The sequence below is a fragment of the Morchella sextelata genome, assembly GCF_020137385.1.
Source record: "Morchella sextelata strain SCLS chromosome Unknown scls_1, whole genome shotgun sequence".
Taxonomy (NCBI): domain Eukaryota; kingdom Fungi; phylum Ascomycota; class Pezizomycetes; order Pezizales; family Morchellaceae; genus Morchella; species Morchella sextelata.
The window spans coordinates 3,358,750-3,376,604 of record NW_025408616.1 but is presented as its reverse complement, the minus strand read 5'-3'; the positions used below and the strand labels follow the sequence as shown (position 1 = coordinate 3,376,604).

General features: G+C 48.7%; 5 protein-coding genes across 5 annotated transcripts; 1 reads left to right on the top strand and 4 right to left on the bottom strand.

Annotated features, from left to right (window-relative positions):
• Positions 1–2,515: 2,515 nt before the first annotated feature.
• H6S33_000882 (uncharacterized protein) lies at positions 2,516–2,887 on the top strand (the record flags this gene model as incomplete). The annotated part of the gene is made up of 1 exon (XM_044832308.1): positions 2,516–2,887. One exon carries the CDS (start codon positions 2,516–2,518, stop codon positions 2,885–2,887), a length of 372 nt encoding a protein of 123 aa, XP_044700441.1.
• Positions 2,888–3,943: 1,056 nt separating this feature from the next.
• On the bottom strand, positions 3,944–5,564 carry H6S33_000881 (uncharacterized protein; the record flags this gene model as incomplete). The annotated part of the gene is made up of 7 exons (XM_044832307.1): positions 3,944–4,213; positions 4,267–4,422; positions 4,483–4,928; positions 4,984–5,034; positions 5,094–5,142; positions 5,251–5,282; positions 5,366–5,564. 7 exons carry the CDS (start codon positions 5,562–5,564, stop codon positions 3,944–3,946), a joined length of 1,203 nt encoding a protein of 400 aa, XP_044700440.1.
• Positions 5,565–7,073: 1,509 nt separating this feature from the next.
• Positions 7,074–7,904, bottom strand: H6S33_000880 (uncharacterized protein; the record flags this gene model as incomplete). The annotated part of the gene is made up of 5 exons (XM_044832306.1): positions 7,074–7,226; positions 7,300–7,493; positions 7,554–7,649; positions 7,728–7,809; positions 7,884–7,904. 5 exons carry the CDS (start codon positions 7,902–7,904, stop codon positions 7,074–7,076), a joined length of 546 nt encoding a protein of 181 aa, XP_044700439.1.
• A 1,173-nt stretch (positions 7,905–9,077) lies between these two features.
• H6S33_000879 (uncharacterized protein) lies at positions 9,078–11,845 on the bottom strand (the record flags this gene model as incomplete). The annotated part of the gene is made up of 5 exons (XM_044832304.1): positions 9,078–10,346; positions 10,402–10,610; positions 10,664–11,281; positions 11,348–11,537; positions 11,723–11,845. 5 exons carry the CDS (start codon positions 11,843–11,845, stop codon positions 9,078–9,080), a joined length of 2,409 nt encoding a protein of 802 aa, XP_044700438.1.
• A 1,965-nt stretch (positions 11,846–13,810) lies between these two features.
• On the bottom strand, positions 13,811–16,208 carry H6S33_000878 (uncharacterized protein; the record flags this gene model as incomplete). Its single annotated transcript, XM_044832303.1, has 5 exons — positions 13,811–14,569; positions 14,717–14,901; positions 14,959–15,346; positions 15,404–15,476; positions 15,553–16,208. 5 exons carry the CDS (start codon positions 16,206–16,208, stop codon positions 13,811–13,813), a joined length of 2,061 nt encoding a protein of 686 aa, XP_044700437.1.
• Positions 16,209–17,855: the final 1,647 nt, after the last annotated feature.

Sequence of the window (17,855 nt, the reverse complement as noted above, 5' to 3'; positions counted from 1 at the left end):
TCCCCCATCTCTTTTTATTCACACAGAGGGTTAACAACCAAAAAGAACAAATGGGAAGTCGCTATCACGATTTCCGAGTAGCATGATAGAGCTCTTTAAGAAATTGGCAAGACACCGCCCACCTAGGTTTTTTGCAACAGATGGGTTCTAAGGGGCGGCGCGGGCCGCGGCATCTCTGCCTATAGGCTCAAGCTCAGCCCTACTATTGTGGTTCATGAGCAGACAAAATGCTCTTGGAAGAGAGATACAAGGATAGGAGCCGGTGCGAATTGTCTAATATTGACCGCATGCTCAAGGGACTTGGCACTAATATTCCATAGCTACTTCGCAGAAAGGTAGGCCCTACATACAAGCACATCTGCAGCAGCAAATATTGCAGCGCCCAGTATAACCACCCGTATCTCATCTATACACACCCAATTATTAACACTATGTACCTTAGCCCAACCCTAGCTACATATCTTACTCGGCGCCAGGCTTGGCATAAGCAACTGCATGATCATTTAAACACCAAATCCCCCACTTCCCAAATCTTCTCCTCTAACCACACATACATCACTTAGCCTGTCCATCACAGAAGATACTGTCTCGTGATGCTAGAGTACTACAGAGAAATGTGTGGCCTGCGTAAAAGGTAAAAAGCGATCCCAAAGGTCCTTTGAGGGGGAGGCCTTTACGCTTCGTGTTTCTTTCCTTCTTCATTTCTTTTGGCCCCTGCACGAAGATGCGATGAAAAGAAGGAGAAAAGATGCGGTTCTGGTTGTATGGCCCAGCTTGGCCGCAGCCCTAGCCCGGTCGTGCTCATTGCTAATAGTATGAGATATTAACGAGTGACTTCCTATGATGCAAATAGTGTCCATGTTCTAGTCCGTTCACGAACGCTGAGCATTCGTTACTTTCCGCTGTTCATGAGCGGATACATGTAGATACAGGTATGCCCGATCTCATTCACTCTTGATTTGTGGGCAGCTTGGTGTACATGCTCAGGGATTCATCCCGACTTTCCAAGTTCCATTGCTGCGAAAAAGAGAGCAGTCAAAAGAAATCGCACTTTCCTAGCCAAGACAGAAAGTCTACGTTCGCAACGGAGTCACCGGTGAAGAAAGTGCCACTTGAGGTCTTTATGAGGATCACTTGCAGGTAATACCAGGTCCGATCTCTCAACCCACACGCGCTCGATCACAGGTCAGGTAAGGCTCCCAATACACTCCCACGCGAACCCATACCCTGCCACCTGTGTTTTTGCCAGTAAATCTTACGGCATATGTTATTAGTTTCAGCAGATTCTGTGAATTTTACTAACGCATTATAATCAGCATCTCTCTCTTTGAGTGGCACGACAGAAAACCGAGCTACTCATAGGACGAAGAAAAGCAAAAATAAAAGGAAAGGTACCACCACACCAAGAAGCCCAGGATTACCCTTGCGGCAGAATCAAGCTTTCGACGAGGCAAGGGTAAGCTCAGTCTTCATACTAATCAGCCTTGGCTATCAGAAACATGGCCATTTGCCCATTTTTACCACCTGATACCCGCTTCGCCAATCGGAATGCTCTATTTTCATCAGCTTTTAACGGCCAATGCCTTTCTTGGAGATATACAAAAAATCGACTCATAGCTCGTTAATTATACGGGTAGAACACTGGAAGGGAAGGCCTTCAGGGACGGCGTCTAATTACCTCAAGAGGACAAATGGTATTAGCGCTCAACCGAAGTTAGTACTAGATAGGTCAAATCTATGTTGTATCAGACACTGTCTTTAGGCAAGCTTCGATCGAAGATTCCTTTGGCATTGGGCTGGGGCATGCAGTGCCACCGAGGGATACCGTGACCTCATTTGCTACTACTAACCACATTGCAGTATTCTCTCTTAAGTGCATTGCCTCCCTCCACGTGCGTGCGCATGTTAATGAATCTAAGAATTATATGGTTTGTTGATAAGATTGAAGATTTCTGTAAGCAATCTTGGCACTGATATCTGTGGTTGGTAACAGACTATGTCTCACTAATCGGTATGTAGATCTTTACTATCTTCGTTGACTGGTTCTCTTACCAAGCATAGATCCTCAACGCACAACGAGTACATGGATTCGGATTATTTGCTGAGTATTTAGACAATTAAGAGATTGGACTTATTCTTTTGGTAGTTATTACGATGTTTTATACTCTTGCTAAGCTAGAAACTTTGGTAAGCGCACAATTGTAAGCAGTCGACAGAAAGTACACAGGGATACATTGTTTCCAATATCTTACCTTGACCAGAATACTGGACAACTTCTTGCGGCAAATATAATCGCAATTTGATTGCTTGGACAGCTTGAGTAGAGTAAGAGCATCAACACCGTCAAGTCTTCAGAATCGAATATAAAAGCTCCAAGAATTCTCCCCAAACCTGAACTCACCATCCCACAAGATACTCTCTAAAGCCAACACAGTACTCCCATCAGTAGTAAACCTCAAGCCTGATAATTTTCAGAGTTCCTCCTCCAACCACCTTCTTTCTCCCTAAAATCAAAATGCGCATCACCAGTGCCCTCCTCAGTGCTACCGCACTCATAAGCACCACCGTCTCTGCCGCCATCTCTATCGGCACCATTGCCGGCACAAACGGCGTCACCTACAACGTCGCCTGGACCACCGGTACTTCTGACCCTTGCAATCAGGACACCAAGTTCCTGAGCACCTTCCCCGCCAACCCCTGTGGGCATTCTTTCCAGCTTGGAAGCGATGCAGGCCTCACTCTCGAGGGTTGCGGAGGTTCTTTGTGGATCAACCAGAACGGAAGGTTCAAGGATAACTGTGTGAGCGCCGAGAACCTGGACAAGCAGTGTGGAAGCAACAGCTTCTGGATCGGGAATTTGCACAAGACCTTCAAGTGCCCTGGTTAGACGATGTTTTTGTGGGAGATTTCGTTTCGTGTGGTTTGAATTGTCTTTCTTTCAGTCTTTAGGATGCTGTTTTCGTGGGTTTGGAGATGGGATGGTTCGAGTGTTGGATCTACTACTTCTGCTTCGTCAGACTTCTTCTTTGTGTTGGACTGAGTTCATGTAACCAAACCTCAGTGACTGAGGTCTCTCTTTTATCGATAGTGGTGGACTTCATTTTTATAAAACGATTATAACCCGACTTTATTCGTGGCTTTTCAAGATTTAATATTCTTTGGTGACCGTGAGGATTAAGTGACGATGTGTATAAACATAAATGTACCAATGGACTCTAGCTAGATGCTCTAAATGTGGTGACAAAGAGTAGAATTGAACGCGAACCTATAAAAGGCGTACACCTGGGCACACCATATAGCTAGCACTAGGGTTGAATTAAACGTATGCATGATTTCACAAATATACTCAAACATTCTGCAATCAGTTGAGCTTGGCAATCGAGTAATAATGAGCACCAGATCTAGCTAGACTAAACAAGACTCTAATACTTGGACAGGTCTCAACGTCTCGAGACTTTGTAGGATTATCCTATGTAACCCAGCTAAATATAATCTAATTATTGGCTTATATCAATCAATAGGTTATTATTCGAGACAGATTATCGATATTCACTACATTTAAAAGATATTTCTAACCTTGGCATCTTTTGTTTTGACTTGTTTGAGTGACATGAGATCTGCATGTGAGTGATGTCTCATGATCGCCCAGCCCTACCAACCTGCCGACAAGTGCATCCACAAAGTTTAGGCAGTCCATTTCCACAGAACTCTACTGCCGCCACAACCAATTTTAATATTTCGTATCACATTCACAGTTCACAGTCTTCACATGCGAACGTCAAAATAAAAAAGTGCCAAGCGGCACACACGATTGAACAAGAAAGCAAATACTTTTTCCCAAACTACGGAAATATACAAAAATAGGCGAACCCTTTCTACTAACAGCGTTCTCTATCCCCTTCACCCAACCGTCACCAAGTCACCCAGCTCCGAGAACAGAAATTTAGTTGTTCTCAGGGCGGAGAGACCTGACGGCCTTTCCGGCGCGCCAGATCTCCATGTTGCGGATCTCCTCCAACTCAGCCTCGAACTTCTTGCGGTACTCGGGGTCAGAGTTGTACTCGAGGGAGCGGGTGGTCTCCTTTCCGGTCTTGACGGAGTCGTAGAGGTCGTTGAAGACGGGCTTAAGGGTGTCCTTGAAGCGGTTGGTCCAGTCGATGGCACCACGACGGGCGGTGGTGGAGCAGGCAGCGTACATCCAGTCCATACCGTGCTGTTGAATTTGTCAGTATTTTCTATTCTCAGAAGCTGCGTTGGTGAACTTACTCCTCCGATCAATGGGTAAAGAGACTGGGTAGCCTCCTCAACGGTCTCGTTGAAGGCCTCAGATGGGGAGTGGCCGCGCTCACGGAGAACCTCGTACTGGGCGAGGAACATACCGTGGATACCACCCATCAAGCAACCACGCTCACCGTACAAGTCCTAATCTCCCGTTAGTCTGAATTCCATAAGGATACCTGGTAATATGTGGGTATGACTCACAGAGTAGACCTCCTTCTCGAAGGTGGTCTCGTACATGTAACCGGAACCGACAGCGACACCGAGGGCAATAGCCTTCTCCTTGGCCTTGCCGGTAACATCCTGCCAGACGGCAATGGAAGAGTTGATACCACGGCCGTTCTTGAAGAGAGTGCGGACGGTACGTCCAGATCCCTTAGGAGCGACGAGGATGACGTCGATGTCAGTGGGGCACTCAACCTTGGTCAAGTCCTTGAAGACGGGGGAGAATCCGTGGGAGAAGTAGAGGGTCTTGCCCTTGGTGAGCTGGGGCTTGATAGCGGGCCAGGTCTCGGACTGGGCAGCGTCGGAGAGGAGGTTCATGATGATGGTACCCTTGGAGATGGCCTCATCAACCTCGAAGAGGTTGGTGCCAGGGACCCAGCCATCCTGGATGGCGTCCTGCCATGAGGCACCGTTCTTTCGGACACCTGGGGAGATATCGTTAGTGACAATGTTTGGTGGGTGATATTGGATGAAACATACCAATGATGACGTTCAATCCGTTGTCCCTCAGGTTAAGACCCTGTCCGTGTCCTAAACCGACCGTTAGTTTTCAGAACAAAGGAATAAGGACCATAATTCGGTTAACAAACCCTGAGAACCGTATCCGATCAAAGCAAGAGTGTCGTTCTTGAAGTAGTCCTGTGAAACGAATAACCGTAAGACGCTGTTCCCTTATCCAGGACAAAAAAAAGAAACACTGAAGGAGAAAAAGTTTTTTCTCCTTCAGTATCTATTATTATGACTCACCAAGAGCTTCTCTCTGGGCCAGTCGGCACGCTCTACACAAATACCATCAGCAATTGTTCCCAGAATGTAATTTTTTTCATAAATACTCAAAAACGAGTGAATTGGGTCAGCATACCGTAGACATCCTCCTTGACACCAGCAAAATCAATGGTCTTGATACCCCTCTTCTGCACAGCAGCCGGGACACGAGGAGCAACAGCGACGGTAGCTCTCGCAGCAGCAAAGGCAGTTGAGATAGCCCTCTTCTGGACGGGCGCCGCAATCTGGCGGGCAACGTTTGAGCGAAGGGCTCTGGTGAAAGTTCGTGATGCCATTGTTGGTTTGTATGGGTGGTGTGGGGAGGGGGAGGGAGGGTTTACAAAGGGTTTGGGGAAGGTGAGGAAAGCGCGGAAAGGACGGGGGACTCTTCTTTTTTTTCTGTCTCCTCAATTTGTATGGGGGTTAATTTTTCGTTCTTTTTTTTCTTTCTCACTTTCTTTTCCGCGTGGGGAAAGGCCGAGCCAAGATAGGGCCCGGGTCACAACCAAGTGGGGTCTTGGCGTATGTGGAACATCTAATAAATGTTACTGCTGGTCAATCATTAACATAACAGGCCTCTTGAATTCACCGAGGATACATGTATCTTCATACATTAATTGCACCTAGAGGCAATTTCATGTTACTACCAAACACTCGCCAATTGACTCAATCCACAATATCTCCTACGTGCGGTAATATTCTCGAGAACCCTGCACAAAAAACACACCCCAGATTATCCAAATCAACCCCCATCACATCCATCACAAGTGGCCACATAAGCCTTTGTAAACGCCTTTCATGTGTAACACCCGTATTAGAGAAATTTGTCGTTCTGTGTCAAAAATGTGCCGAGAGCTGCGGTCAGCTTTTACTCTACAGGATGCAACAGACCGCACACGACCACACATCCTCAACAAAGGCGTGAACTCGAAAACCTATAGCTACGGATCTCCGGAGGAATATTTTCACGCCTCAGAAGATCCACAATTCATTCTTGACAATGACCTCAAATACCTACCGTCAGCTCTAGTGAAATTGAGCTCAACTGGTCGAGAGTGCCTAATATCCAATTCTATAAACAACTCGAATAACGGGTCACAGGGCTGACGTAGAGGGCTTGATTTCTCAGGTCAAGGGAACTGGCACAGGTAATTGCTGACAAACATACGAGTGTATGCATGCAGACATTAATCTAAGCCAACTCTCGGTTCACAGCCCATCACTCGTCACAACCAACCCCCCAACGACGCCCAGCCTTCAACATACCTCTAGAAACAATAACCAACACTTCTACCAAGCTCCATCACTCCAAGGACACATAAGAACACCCTGATAGAATGGAATAAATGGGAAAAAAAATATGTTTAAAAAATGATCGCTAACTAGCCCTCCCCCCGCCCCCCGAAATAACATCCACCGCCATCGATTTAAAACATGTTCAAGTCATCTAGACATAAAAAGAGAGCCGCCCCCATGAGCTCCTGGAAGGTATAATGAAACGAGAGATATATAAGATGTTGCAAAAGGAAGAGGGGAAAGAACATAGCCAAAAAAGCAAAAAAGCAAAGCAGAGCAAAATCAATAAAAGAGAAGGGGAGAGAAAAAAATGACACCATCTATTTCATCTTGAAGCAATTGGAAGACAAAACAAAATAGTGAACATGACCACATATGAAGCTAATAACAAAAGGAAGAACTGGAAAACAAGAGAAAATGGTAGTTAAAAAAAGAACTCATGCCCACAGACGCCCCTTCCGTTTCCCTCACTCCTCTATCGTACCAATGATGACGAAGGACGCTCCGGTTTATTTCAACACCTTATCGAACTGGACGTTCTTGACATACCCGCCCTGCATGGAGCTCTTCACATTTCTCTTGAAGTTCTCTCTCGTGAGTCGGAGATCCTCCGCGGCCTCCTTGTTCAACGGGTCGGACGGGTTTGGCTCGAGGAACAAGAACTACAACCCCGACAGTCAGTCCTCATATATCCACCCAAAACCAAACACACCAGGAAATGGAAGTAAAACATACCTGCAACCCCACGATCACCGCATTCAAATTCAGGACCGGCTTCCAGTCCTCACGCAAGATGTTCAGGCAAACGTTGCCCTCAAGGTCGATGTTCGGGTGGTAGATCTTTTGCGTACACTTAACCTTCGGCGGCTCATGCGGGAAGTTCGAGTTGATCGCGAACGTAAAGTTGAACGATCCGCCCTTATACATTCCTACACCCAGTTAATCCCCACCCCGCCCAATATCGACAGAGAAAAGAGGGCACTACAAACCTTCATCCGGCTCAATAGTCAACGTAAAATTCAGTATATCCTCCGGGTCCGGGAAGTTCGTCCTCATCGTCGACGGTAGCGCCAACTCCGTAATATCTGTACCAGGCACCCCGTCAGCCCACACTCGCATCCCCGCTATCGCCCCCCGCTCTTCCGCATCTATCTATAACAAACCTTTCTGAGCGCGCAGCTGAGCAGCCGTTACCTTCTTCTTCTTCGGGCCGCCCTCGGCATTAGACGCCGCCTGCTGCTGCTTCTACACTCTGTGTCAGCTCCTGCCTACATTGCACTCTACTATACTGTAGTCCTCTTCTATATCTAGGAACTTACCATAGACCAGATCTTCAACATGATGGACGCCTGTTAGGTTTCGGGTGGCAACAGGAGCGTGATGTTGATAGCCGCGAGTAGGAGGCAGGATAGTGAGGATAAGTGAGTGGGTGGGTGGGTGTCAACAAGAAGAAGCGAACAACTCCTTTCTTCCTTTATTTCTCTGGATGTGGTAGACAGTAGAGTACAGGCAGTTGACAGGTGTAGCGCGGGGTAGGTAGGAAGATAGGAAGGAGTAGATTAGTAGTGGTGGTGTACGATGCACAGAAACTCGCTGGTGGTTGTTGGTTGGGTGTAGAATAGAGTGGTGGTGGGGCTCAACTAAAGTGCACTGGACTGCGGAAGGGGAAAAGGGAGAGGAGGGAGCAGGAGAGCAGGAGGATAGAGGAGGAGGAGGGAAGGAAGATGCCGGTGAACAACCACGTCAAGATATCTCTCTACTGACTACAAGCAGGTACTTTCACTCACTCGAACGCTCTACTCTACTCTAGGAACTGGCAAAGATGACTCTGAAATCTCACTGACTGGGCTGAACTGGACCAAACAGGGGGGGAATCTCATGCAAGTAACTATCCGTACCCACGAACGAACATGCTGGGCGGGCAAAGTGGGTATGGCCAGCCGATAACGACTTCTGACAGCGAGAACCTCGAAAGGCTTCTTTGGCACTGTACCGTAGGTGAGGATACATGTGGTTAGTATGTACCACCTCTGCTCACTCGCCAGTCTCGCCTACATACAAACCCCACTAGACGCTGCACACGCACGACAACGTCAGACCGCCAAAAAAAGCCGACCCCCTCGGTCACGATCGGAATAGCCTGATCAGGTACCAGACCTCTCATTTGCGCAATTCAAAAGGTTTCCAATTTTCTCCGAGCGAATACACTACATGGGCCGCGAAAAAAAACAAAGGAATAAAAATCCATAATCAATCGATAAACTGAACTGGTACTAAAAAAGAAAATTGACTTGTTTGTTCCTTATGCCAGCGCACTCAAAAGATGAATCAAAAACTCACAAAAGACGTTGGAGGCAAAAATTCTGCTTGCAAAAGACAGAGAGAAAACCGAATCAATAAAACAGAAAGTGGATAATAAAAAAAGAGAGAACACCGATACCCCGAACCCTGATACCCCGCCTAACCTATCCTTTCAGTATTACAATTTCTGGTTCCTAGGCAACCCTATTCCCTTACACGACTCTTTCACACTCCTGGAAAGCCTCCTCGTCGCTTGCATCAAGAACGTCATACTCGTCATCAGTCAAAAAGCTGTCGAGATCATCAGCGATGGAGTTGATGTCGAGACCATCGTCAGAATCTTCTGGCAGGCTCCTGGTGTCACCAGAGGCAACGGAAACAGCAGGTACGGAAACAGCATCAACTTCAATCTTGGCAGAACTTGCAGAACTCAAATCTTCAACGGATGCAACGGGGCTCTCAACGGGAAGTCTAGGGAAAATCATTTGTGATGAGGCCTGTGAGCTGTCAACCACATCTTCAAACGCCTCGGGCTCAACCTGCTTGGGCTCCTCGACCTTGGGCTCCTCAATCTTTGGAGCCTCAACAACCTGGATATCACACCACAATTTGCTTCCAAATCGGGTTCCGTCAGGAGCAGTCAAACGCCAGTATGAGATGTGGCGACGGTTGGCGTGGAGAGGTGCCTTCAAGTTAACAGTGAAGCTGACAGTCTCACCAAAAGCGACGTCATGCTCGATCTTGGTAGCGTTAATGCTCTCGGGCTCAAACATGTAGTCTCCAGCAGTGAACTGGGGCTGAACACCGGCGGGCCAGCAAGTTGGGCCGCTGTTTACCAACTGCCAAGTCTGTGAGAAATTTGAGCCAGCGACCATTATAGCACCGTCCTTGACAACCTCAGAGATGAAGCTGGCCTGAAGGGGCTCTTGTGGCTTCTCTTCCTCAACATGCTCGATGTGTTCAGACTCTCCAACGCTGCTTTCCGGGGCAGGCACATATTCTTCTGTAGGCTTAACATCTACAACAGTCTGCACTTGAGTGGCAGCGTTGGAGGTAGATGCAGGTGGGTTATAATGGCCATCACCCATAACTCTAGAGTTTTGTGAATCTGGCTCAAGGGTTGTGACGTGAACGTTGCGAATAGGGGACTTGAGCTTGATAAGAGGATGTGTCGCATTATGGGTGTTGATGGGCGAGGCCTCACACGACGCACAGAAATCGGTATCAGGGCAGACAGCACACTTGTACCTGTCGCCATCGATCCAACTACGACGGTGTTTGTCGGCACACAGAGGACCATCACAGTAAACACCGTAGTGCTTGGCTGTGTTTCTTCTGGTGTTCATATCCATAGTAGGAAGTGGGTCATAAATGGGGACAAAGCGATGTCCATGGTGGTTGAGTGGCGCAGTGACAATGCACTTGGAGCAGTAGTCCCAGTCGGGGCAGCTCATGCACTTATGTCTAACGCCGTATATTTTCTATATCTAAATTAGTATACGGAGTTTTTTCTGAATGTTTTTTTTAATCACTTACACCATCACAGCCATCACAGCGAGCAAAGTGGCAGAAATTCCTTCCAGGGGCCAGAAGACTGGTTTCATGGGCACTAAGCTTGGTCTCGGATGTGGCGGGAACGAACTCGTGGCGAGGGTGGTGTCCATGCTTGCCAGCAACGTGACAATTAAGGCAAAGGTCGTAATCGGAGCACTGAACACAGCTGACAAACTCCCTTTCAGGAAGAACTGCATGGAACTGTAAGCATTAATCAAAACAGGGATGTAGTTGATATACATACCAACGATGCAACAGTTGCAAGTACGTGTAAGCTCAGGCTCCTCCTCCTTCTCTTCGACAGCAGGTTCTGGGGCTTTTGCCTTGATTGACTCTGTGACGCTGGATACGATGGTTCCACCGGTCAAGGTACGCTTAATCAACCAGTGAGAAGAGTCCTTGCAGTGAGTTCCACGTCCGACGCAAGCCTGGCAGAGATCGTAGTCTCCTTTGTCACATATTCCACAGTGGTAGTGCACATCATAGATGTTTCCATCACATGAGTCACAGAAGATGGCGTAAGTGAAAGCCGGGGACTTGATATCAAGAACCTCCGAAACCACAGAGGGGGCCGTCTCGGGAGCAGCAAACGGAGCCGGAACTGGGGCCTCCTTCTCGTGCTTCTCAACCTCTTCGCGGACCGTCTCGCGCAACTTTGCAAGATACTCCTCGCCATTCAAGAATGACGAGACAGCGTCAGCCACAGCTTTATCGAGCTGGGCAGGAGAGACCTCAACAGAAGCCGGGGTCTCCGGCTCCGGTGTGGCGACAGCAGGTGGCGAAACAAGCGAAGTGGTTGAGCGGTAAGCCGGTGGCGAGGGGCGAATCTCGGTAGTAACAAACGAGCTACCTCCAGAAGCAACTGTTTTGCCGGTTAGCTATCAAGTAAAATGAACCGAAAAGGAAGGAGGGGGGAAAAAAAACGCACCACTCCCCTCGGCACCTTGGTAGATAATTGTAGCCTTAAACCTCAGCTTTAGCTTAGCTTTGGCAGCTCTGTACAGCTGCTTGTAGACAGCCGGGTTCTTCGGGTCGAGCGTGACATAGCTTCCCGCGCTATCTGAGTATCTCTCAAAGACCACAGTCTGGTCTTCCGGAATCACCAATAACTCGTGGAGCTACACCGATACGCAACACATCCCATTAGCGTCATGTGGACCCGATGATGATAGTCGGGGGTTGGTTGCCTGAAGGTAGCAACATAGGACCAACCGCAACAAGCGAGAACGTGGGCAGGCTAGAAAAAACAAAAACACACAAAAAAAGGAGATGGGGGAGAAGAGAACGAAAAGAAATAAAGTACCTTATGGGGGAGAACATTCGCACCAAGGTCTCTCAGGGCGAGCTTGAACCGACGTGTCTGGTTTCCAATGGTGACCTTCGCAGTGATGAGAGTATCGGGTGGTAGAGTGCTGTGGCTAGCCATGACGATAGTACTTTGTTATGTACCGTTACACTGAGCTGCTGCAGGTGGTAACCGGGGGGGGTCAGGTCGGGGTGTGGGTGAGTGGGTGGGTTGTCTTGTTGTGAGGTGTAGCAGCAGTGGAGGAGTTGAAGAGTGAAAGAGAGAAGAGGAAGAAGAAGAAGGGAAGAGAGAGAGGAAGAGGAAGGGAGGAAGGTTGGGGTAGAAGACGTGTGTGGTGAGTACTGACTCTAAGGCAGGCAAGGTAAGTGTAGGTATGACAGATCTTCTTGTAGCGGCGGTACTCAGCAGCACGACCCCAATACCTACCTCATGTACCTTACAAAGTGGTAGTCTCGCCTCCAAACCCCAAGTTATGTGAGTCTACCCTATCCCCGTAACGTAAGAGGCAAGGCAGGCAAGCATCGAGAGAGTGAGCGGTGACGAAAAAGGAACCTTCCCTTCCGCTCAAAAATTCCCATTACGCAAATCCCCACCTCTACTCACCTCACCATCCTCACTGACCTCCCCATCCCCCCCTCCACCCCCCACCGCTGCTTTAAACCTCTTTGGAAACACGACCAGATCATTCGCGCCTAAACTCCAGCGGGCGAGAGCCGAGCCGGGAAATATTCCCTTATCGTTATCGAATCCCGCAGGCACTGTAACCATCTAGCATCTCTACATGTAGGTATACTTGAATCTCGTGCGTGTATCGAGTGGACGCTCCTCTCTCTCTATTCACTCGCCTCGCCTCTCTCGCCATCCACAAGACCCACAATAAAACACACAAAAAAAAATTACAAAAAGAGCCTCATCACATATTCTCAGGCATCCAACCAGAAACCACGGACATACGTAACCCGCATAACGGCAAAGCTGCGAATCGAAATCGAAAATCGGTGCATCTGGATGGATGGTAATCACCCAACCACAAGGGAAACAAACTTTGACTCTAACGAGGCTCGAACCTCTTTCCTTAACTCTACGTACATACACCGCCGCCTACTTTTCTGCCAGTTATGTATGCTGCCAGTCAGACATGCTCAACCGAGCAAGTAGGCACACATATGTAATCAGGCCCGAAGTCATAAATCCGAGAGTACGCGCAGACGTCGTAAGCAAGTAACCTCAAGTCAAGGGCTCGCCGATCACCAGGCCTCCCACAAACTGACTACACTTCACATTACTTCAAACACAGTTCAAAACAACTCGAAGATTCCACACACACAGCTCAAGATAAAATTAATAATCCCAACCGCTGTCCGCCCAAATCAACCTGACCCAACCCACCCAACCAGACCAGACATAAAAAATTGAAAGCGTAAAAGAAAAAACCCTGATGGGTAGGTGAGATTCGCAGAATGAAATAGAAAGAAGAATAGAAAAGGAACCCAGGCTTCTATTACGCATGCACAACAACCCCGCCACCCTTTTTTTATTCAGAATACCCGAGGAATATGGAAGAGAGAAAGAAAAAAACCGGAAAGGAAAGGAGAAAGATCAGAGGAAACGATCGGTAGGGGGGGGAAAGCGGTTCCTAAAGAGTAAGAGTATTGATATTGAGATAGAATAAAGAAAAAAAGGTTACAAGTGCACTTAAGGAAAAAGATCCTCGAGATGTCCGTCCAACCCAGGAACGTGAAACATTTGACAAGGGAAAAAGAGAAAAATGCAGTGGTTAGTAGTAGATGGAGGTAGAGAAAAGAAAAGAAAAAGCCCTTTAATCCTTTCGTGCCAAAAAAAATAGATAAAAACGAGATTTTTTTTTTCTTTCGTGGTCAAAACGCATGAAAATCAGTCAACCTCATACAAGTCTCAAAACAAGACATCAAAAAAAAAAAAAAAAAAATGCGATCAAAAATAACGACGCATACAACCAAAAGCGGGAAAATCCGAGACGATACCACAGCAAACCAAAGTAAGTAAACCGCAGACTACAAACAAAATGACTGTAATAGGACTAAGAAAAAGAAAGAAAAAACCCATCTACTGAGCATAGTAGACGCCTTGCTGCTGGGGAGGAGGGCCCGGAGGATAATAGTACACCGCCCCGTTCGTGGGCACACCATTCACGGGGCCATCCGGCCCTGGGGTGACTGCCGTGGGATAGTAGTACTGGTTCGGGTCCCAAGCTGGAACGTTTGGAACAGTCGAGTAGAAGACCATTCCGTTACTCTCCTGCGCAATCGTAGTGGGACCAGAAGGTGTGGCGGATGGCACAGGCGGCTGGGGTTGATGCGGTTGGACAGGGTGCATGACATAATGGCCGGGAGCCCCATTTGGCATGGGCGAAGGACCAGAAGGAACATACGGGGGTGGTGGGGGGACAAAAGTCCGGGGATCATGGTGCATGGGCTGCTGGTGGGGCATTGGGTGTATCATTGGCTGCTGGGGGTATGGGTAGTAGCCTCCCTGTGGCGGATATTGGGATGGGTGGAAAGATCTAGCGTGGACAGCGCCTTCCGGGATGTGCGAAAGTGGTGTTCCCGATGTCTGCGAAGGGTAGGACGGATGCCTAGAATGGGCGTACATGTTTTGTGGGAGATTGGGTGTGGGGATATTCTCAGGATAGACGCCATTGTATCCCTGGTAATGCATAACTGCCGGCGAATCAATCTCAGCAACATTAACAGCCTTTTGAGGGCGTGGCTGATGCATAGGGATCTTTGGTGTAGCCCTATGCTCACGGTATGGAATAGGGTTCACTGACGGGGTGTACGATGGCGGCGGATGCTGGGGTACCACCTTGGGAGTGAGCGCCTGAGCCGGGGCTTGGCCTGTGTTTTGAGGTACTGCTGTTGGTAGTTGCTGCTGTAGTTGCTGCTGCTGCTGCTGCTGCTGCTGCACTGCTGGCATTTTAGGCGTACCAGGTCCACCTGGAAGCTTGACGACAGGCCTTGTTGGGGTTTCTTCCAAAGGCCTCGACGAAGATGCATCAACAATAGCGGTTGGGGCCTGTGATTGGCTTTGTGGCGACGGCTGCTGTTGCTGTTGGTGCTGCTGCTGCAACTGTTGAGGATGTGGGTGCTGCTGCTGCTGCTGCTGCTGATGCTGATGCTGCTGATGCGTAACCTGACCTGCTGCCTGAATTATGGGCCTGACCTCGTGCTGCAAAGAGGATCTTCTCGACATACCCACTGAAGGTGAATAGTTAGTGGAACCTCCGTACACACTTCTTCCCTGGCTGTAGAAGTTTCCTCTACCCCGAGCTCCCCCGCCTCTGATATATCCAGAACCCCCAGGCCTCATAGCTCTGGGGATAAATATGAACGACCTGGTAGGACTCGGATAGATGTACCGTACAGGAGCATCCGGAAGAGCAATCCTGACTGGCTTATCTCTGCGCAGTGGAGGCCGGTGGTACGGGAGCCTTGTGTAAACCTTTGAAGGAACCTCACTAAAGACTATGGGATCCTTCATCTCTGGAAGATGAACCTGGATCTGCACGGTTCCTTTATAAACCGTCCGTCCAAAGGACCGCGGCGTGTCTCCACCTCCGCGTTGGCGGTTCCCAGCAAAGGGCTGATTGTTGTTATTATTGCTGTTATTATTTTGGTAGGCCGGTTGCGGACGGCGTACTTCCTGGTGTACCTCCTCGTGCATATCGTGTTGCCACTGCTGCTCCAAAGGTGTTGGCTGCGGAGCAAAGTCACTTCTAAAATGTCAGCCCATGTCCCTGAAAGCACGGTAATTGAGTTACTCAAGAATTGAAAACTTCATCTACATACCCAGAGTACCTTCCTCTGCCACCTCTTGCACCACCTCTAAAAGGCCTGAACCCATTGCTCCCTTCCGCATGCCTATGGTCATGTAGGTAGAACCCTCCTCTGTTGGGTACAAACGTTGGGTCGGCGTCTCTGCGCTTCTTGTAATCCTCGTGGTCCCCACGCCTCTTATCCTGGGGCTTCTCTGGTGTCTTCCCATCCTGGGGCGCCTCCTCCTCCGTGCCTCCCTGGTCCTGTGGCGTCGCCTCCGTAGCACCCTCCTCGCCCTCTCCTTCCTCCTCCTCCTTCATGTCCGTGAACTCCACGACCTCCGCATTTTCCGTGCCCCGCATGCCATTCAGCATCATCTCCGTCTCCCCGCTCACCGCATGCACCTTGGTGCCCTTCAGCGCCTTCCCAACGACAAGGACAGATTTCCCATTCCCCTTCGCCTGCTGTTGCTGCTGATCCCCGGCGCCGTTGACCACCACCGGGCCCCCTTCGTCCGCCTCGTCGCCCTCATCATCAGTCAGTGACCCCTCCGTCGCAGCATCATCGTCACTGATTCCCGAGTCGTCAGTAAAGGAGTCTTCCTCAACACCTAGCTCCTCATCTTCATCCTCCTTTTTGCCTCTGCGGCGGGAGACGATCGGATTCTTGCGGCGCGAGACACTAGGCATGATTCGCTTTGGTGGGGATTTCTGCTTTTGAGAGGGGGGGGGGGGAGAGATAGAACCGCTGCGGCGGATTCTGTGGAGCGCGCGAGGGAGAGGGGCTGGAATGAAGGTTTGTTGGGTGTGTGGGAGGGTGGTGAAGTGAAGTGGATTTATAGTTAGTTGTTTTATCCGCAGCAAAGGTTGTTAATGGGGAGAAAAGGTTAATGACAGCGAGCGGCGTGTGTGGTGTGCGCGCGCGGGGGTGTTGTAACTTGCTTGTATCGAATGAGCAGCAAACGATTGAGGAGCAAGGTCAAGGCAGAGAGATCGTCAGACGAAGGTAAGAAATAAAAAAAGGATCCCTTCTTATGAGAATTTCAAATTTTAGAAGAAGCTGTGGGTCGGAGAGAGAGGGGGGGTGGCCCAGTGGGTTTTTGATTCTTTTTTTTTTCTCTCGTGAACTTTTGTCCCGGCGGATCGATTAAAATAAGCTTAAGGATGTAGGTTTTTTCTTTCTTTTTTTCGTAGGCTCGTCAAGTCATAACAAGTAACAAAAAAAAAGAGAGAGGAGGAAGAAGAAAAATATCACAATCACAATCCAAACAAAAAAGGAAAAAGAAAAAAAAAGAGAGTGTGTGAGCGAGAAAACAGACAGGCTTTCTAGATCTGCTGTGCTGCTGTGCTTCTGTGCGGTGGCGAAGAAGAAGAAGTAAAAAAAAGTAAAATAAAGAATTATATGATAGTAGTAGCAGATATAGTAGTGGTGGTAGTAGTAGTAGCTAGGATAGGACGGTGCGGATCGATTGACAATTAGATATTGGAATGTCCGTTACTGGCGGGAGTGAAGTAGTGCTAGTGTCCGTTGTATGAGGAAAAAAAAATATTTCTCGGGGGAGAGGGAGGAGGGAAGGTGCGGGACGCAGGCTCTTAATGGCTGGCCGGGTTGGAGATGGAAGATGAGCTTGTGGGATAGAATCTCAAGCTGGGGACGCAGGAGTCGAGGAGGAGGAAGGAAGGAAGGAAGGAAGGGGAGAGGAGAGGGGACGAGAAGAAAAGAAAAAGAGCTGCAGATTTGAGTAGAGTACAGATATTGTGTATGATGTATGTAGGTAAGGCTAGTTACTTCCTAAGAGTGACAGCAGGAAGCAACTAGCACTAGTAGAGTCTGAGTACAACAGATTCTGTGTGCAAGTGTAGAGTATGTAATAGTAGCAGCACTGGGCAGCAGAGATATGTGGGAACGCTACAGCTAGCTAGCTTAGCTACCTCTTAAGATCTTGCTACTATGTATCTGCACAGGGAGATAGATAGCGGATAGAGGCTGAGTGTATGTATGTCAAATGTGGATAAGTACTTGTATGTAGGGATAGGGATAGGGATGGAGAGAGCGCTGTTAGAGATAGGGCAAGGGGAGAGGGATAGAACGTTTCAGAACACGAACAGCAGCAGAGGAAGGGGGGGGAGGTGGAGGGAGGGGGAGGGGGGGGGTGTGTGTGGTGGAGGTAGTGGGTGTTGTAAAGCTAGCTACTGTAGGGGGAGATGATGGCAGGCCGCAATAATCAAGGCAAGCAATCAATGATCAAATATCCTCTTACTCACTCGCTCACTCACTCCGCACTCGCTAACTTTAGTATGCACTCATAGCCGCTGCTGTGTTCTTCTTCTTCTTCT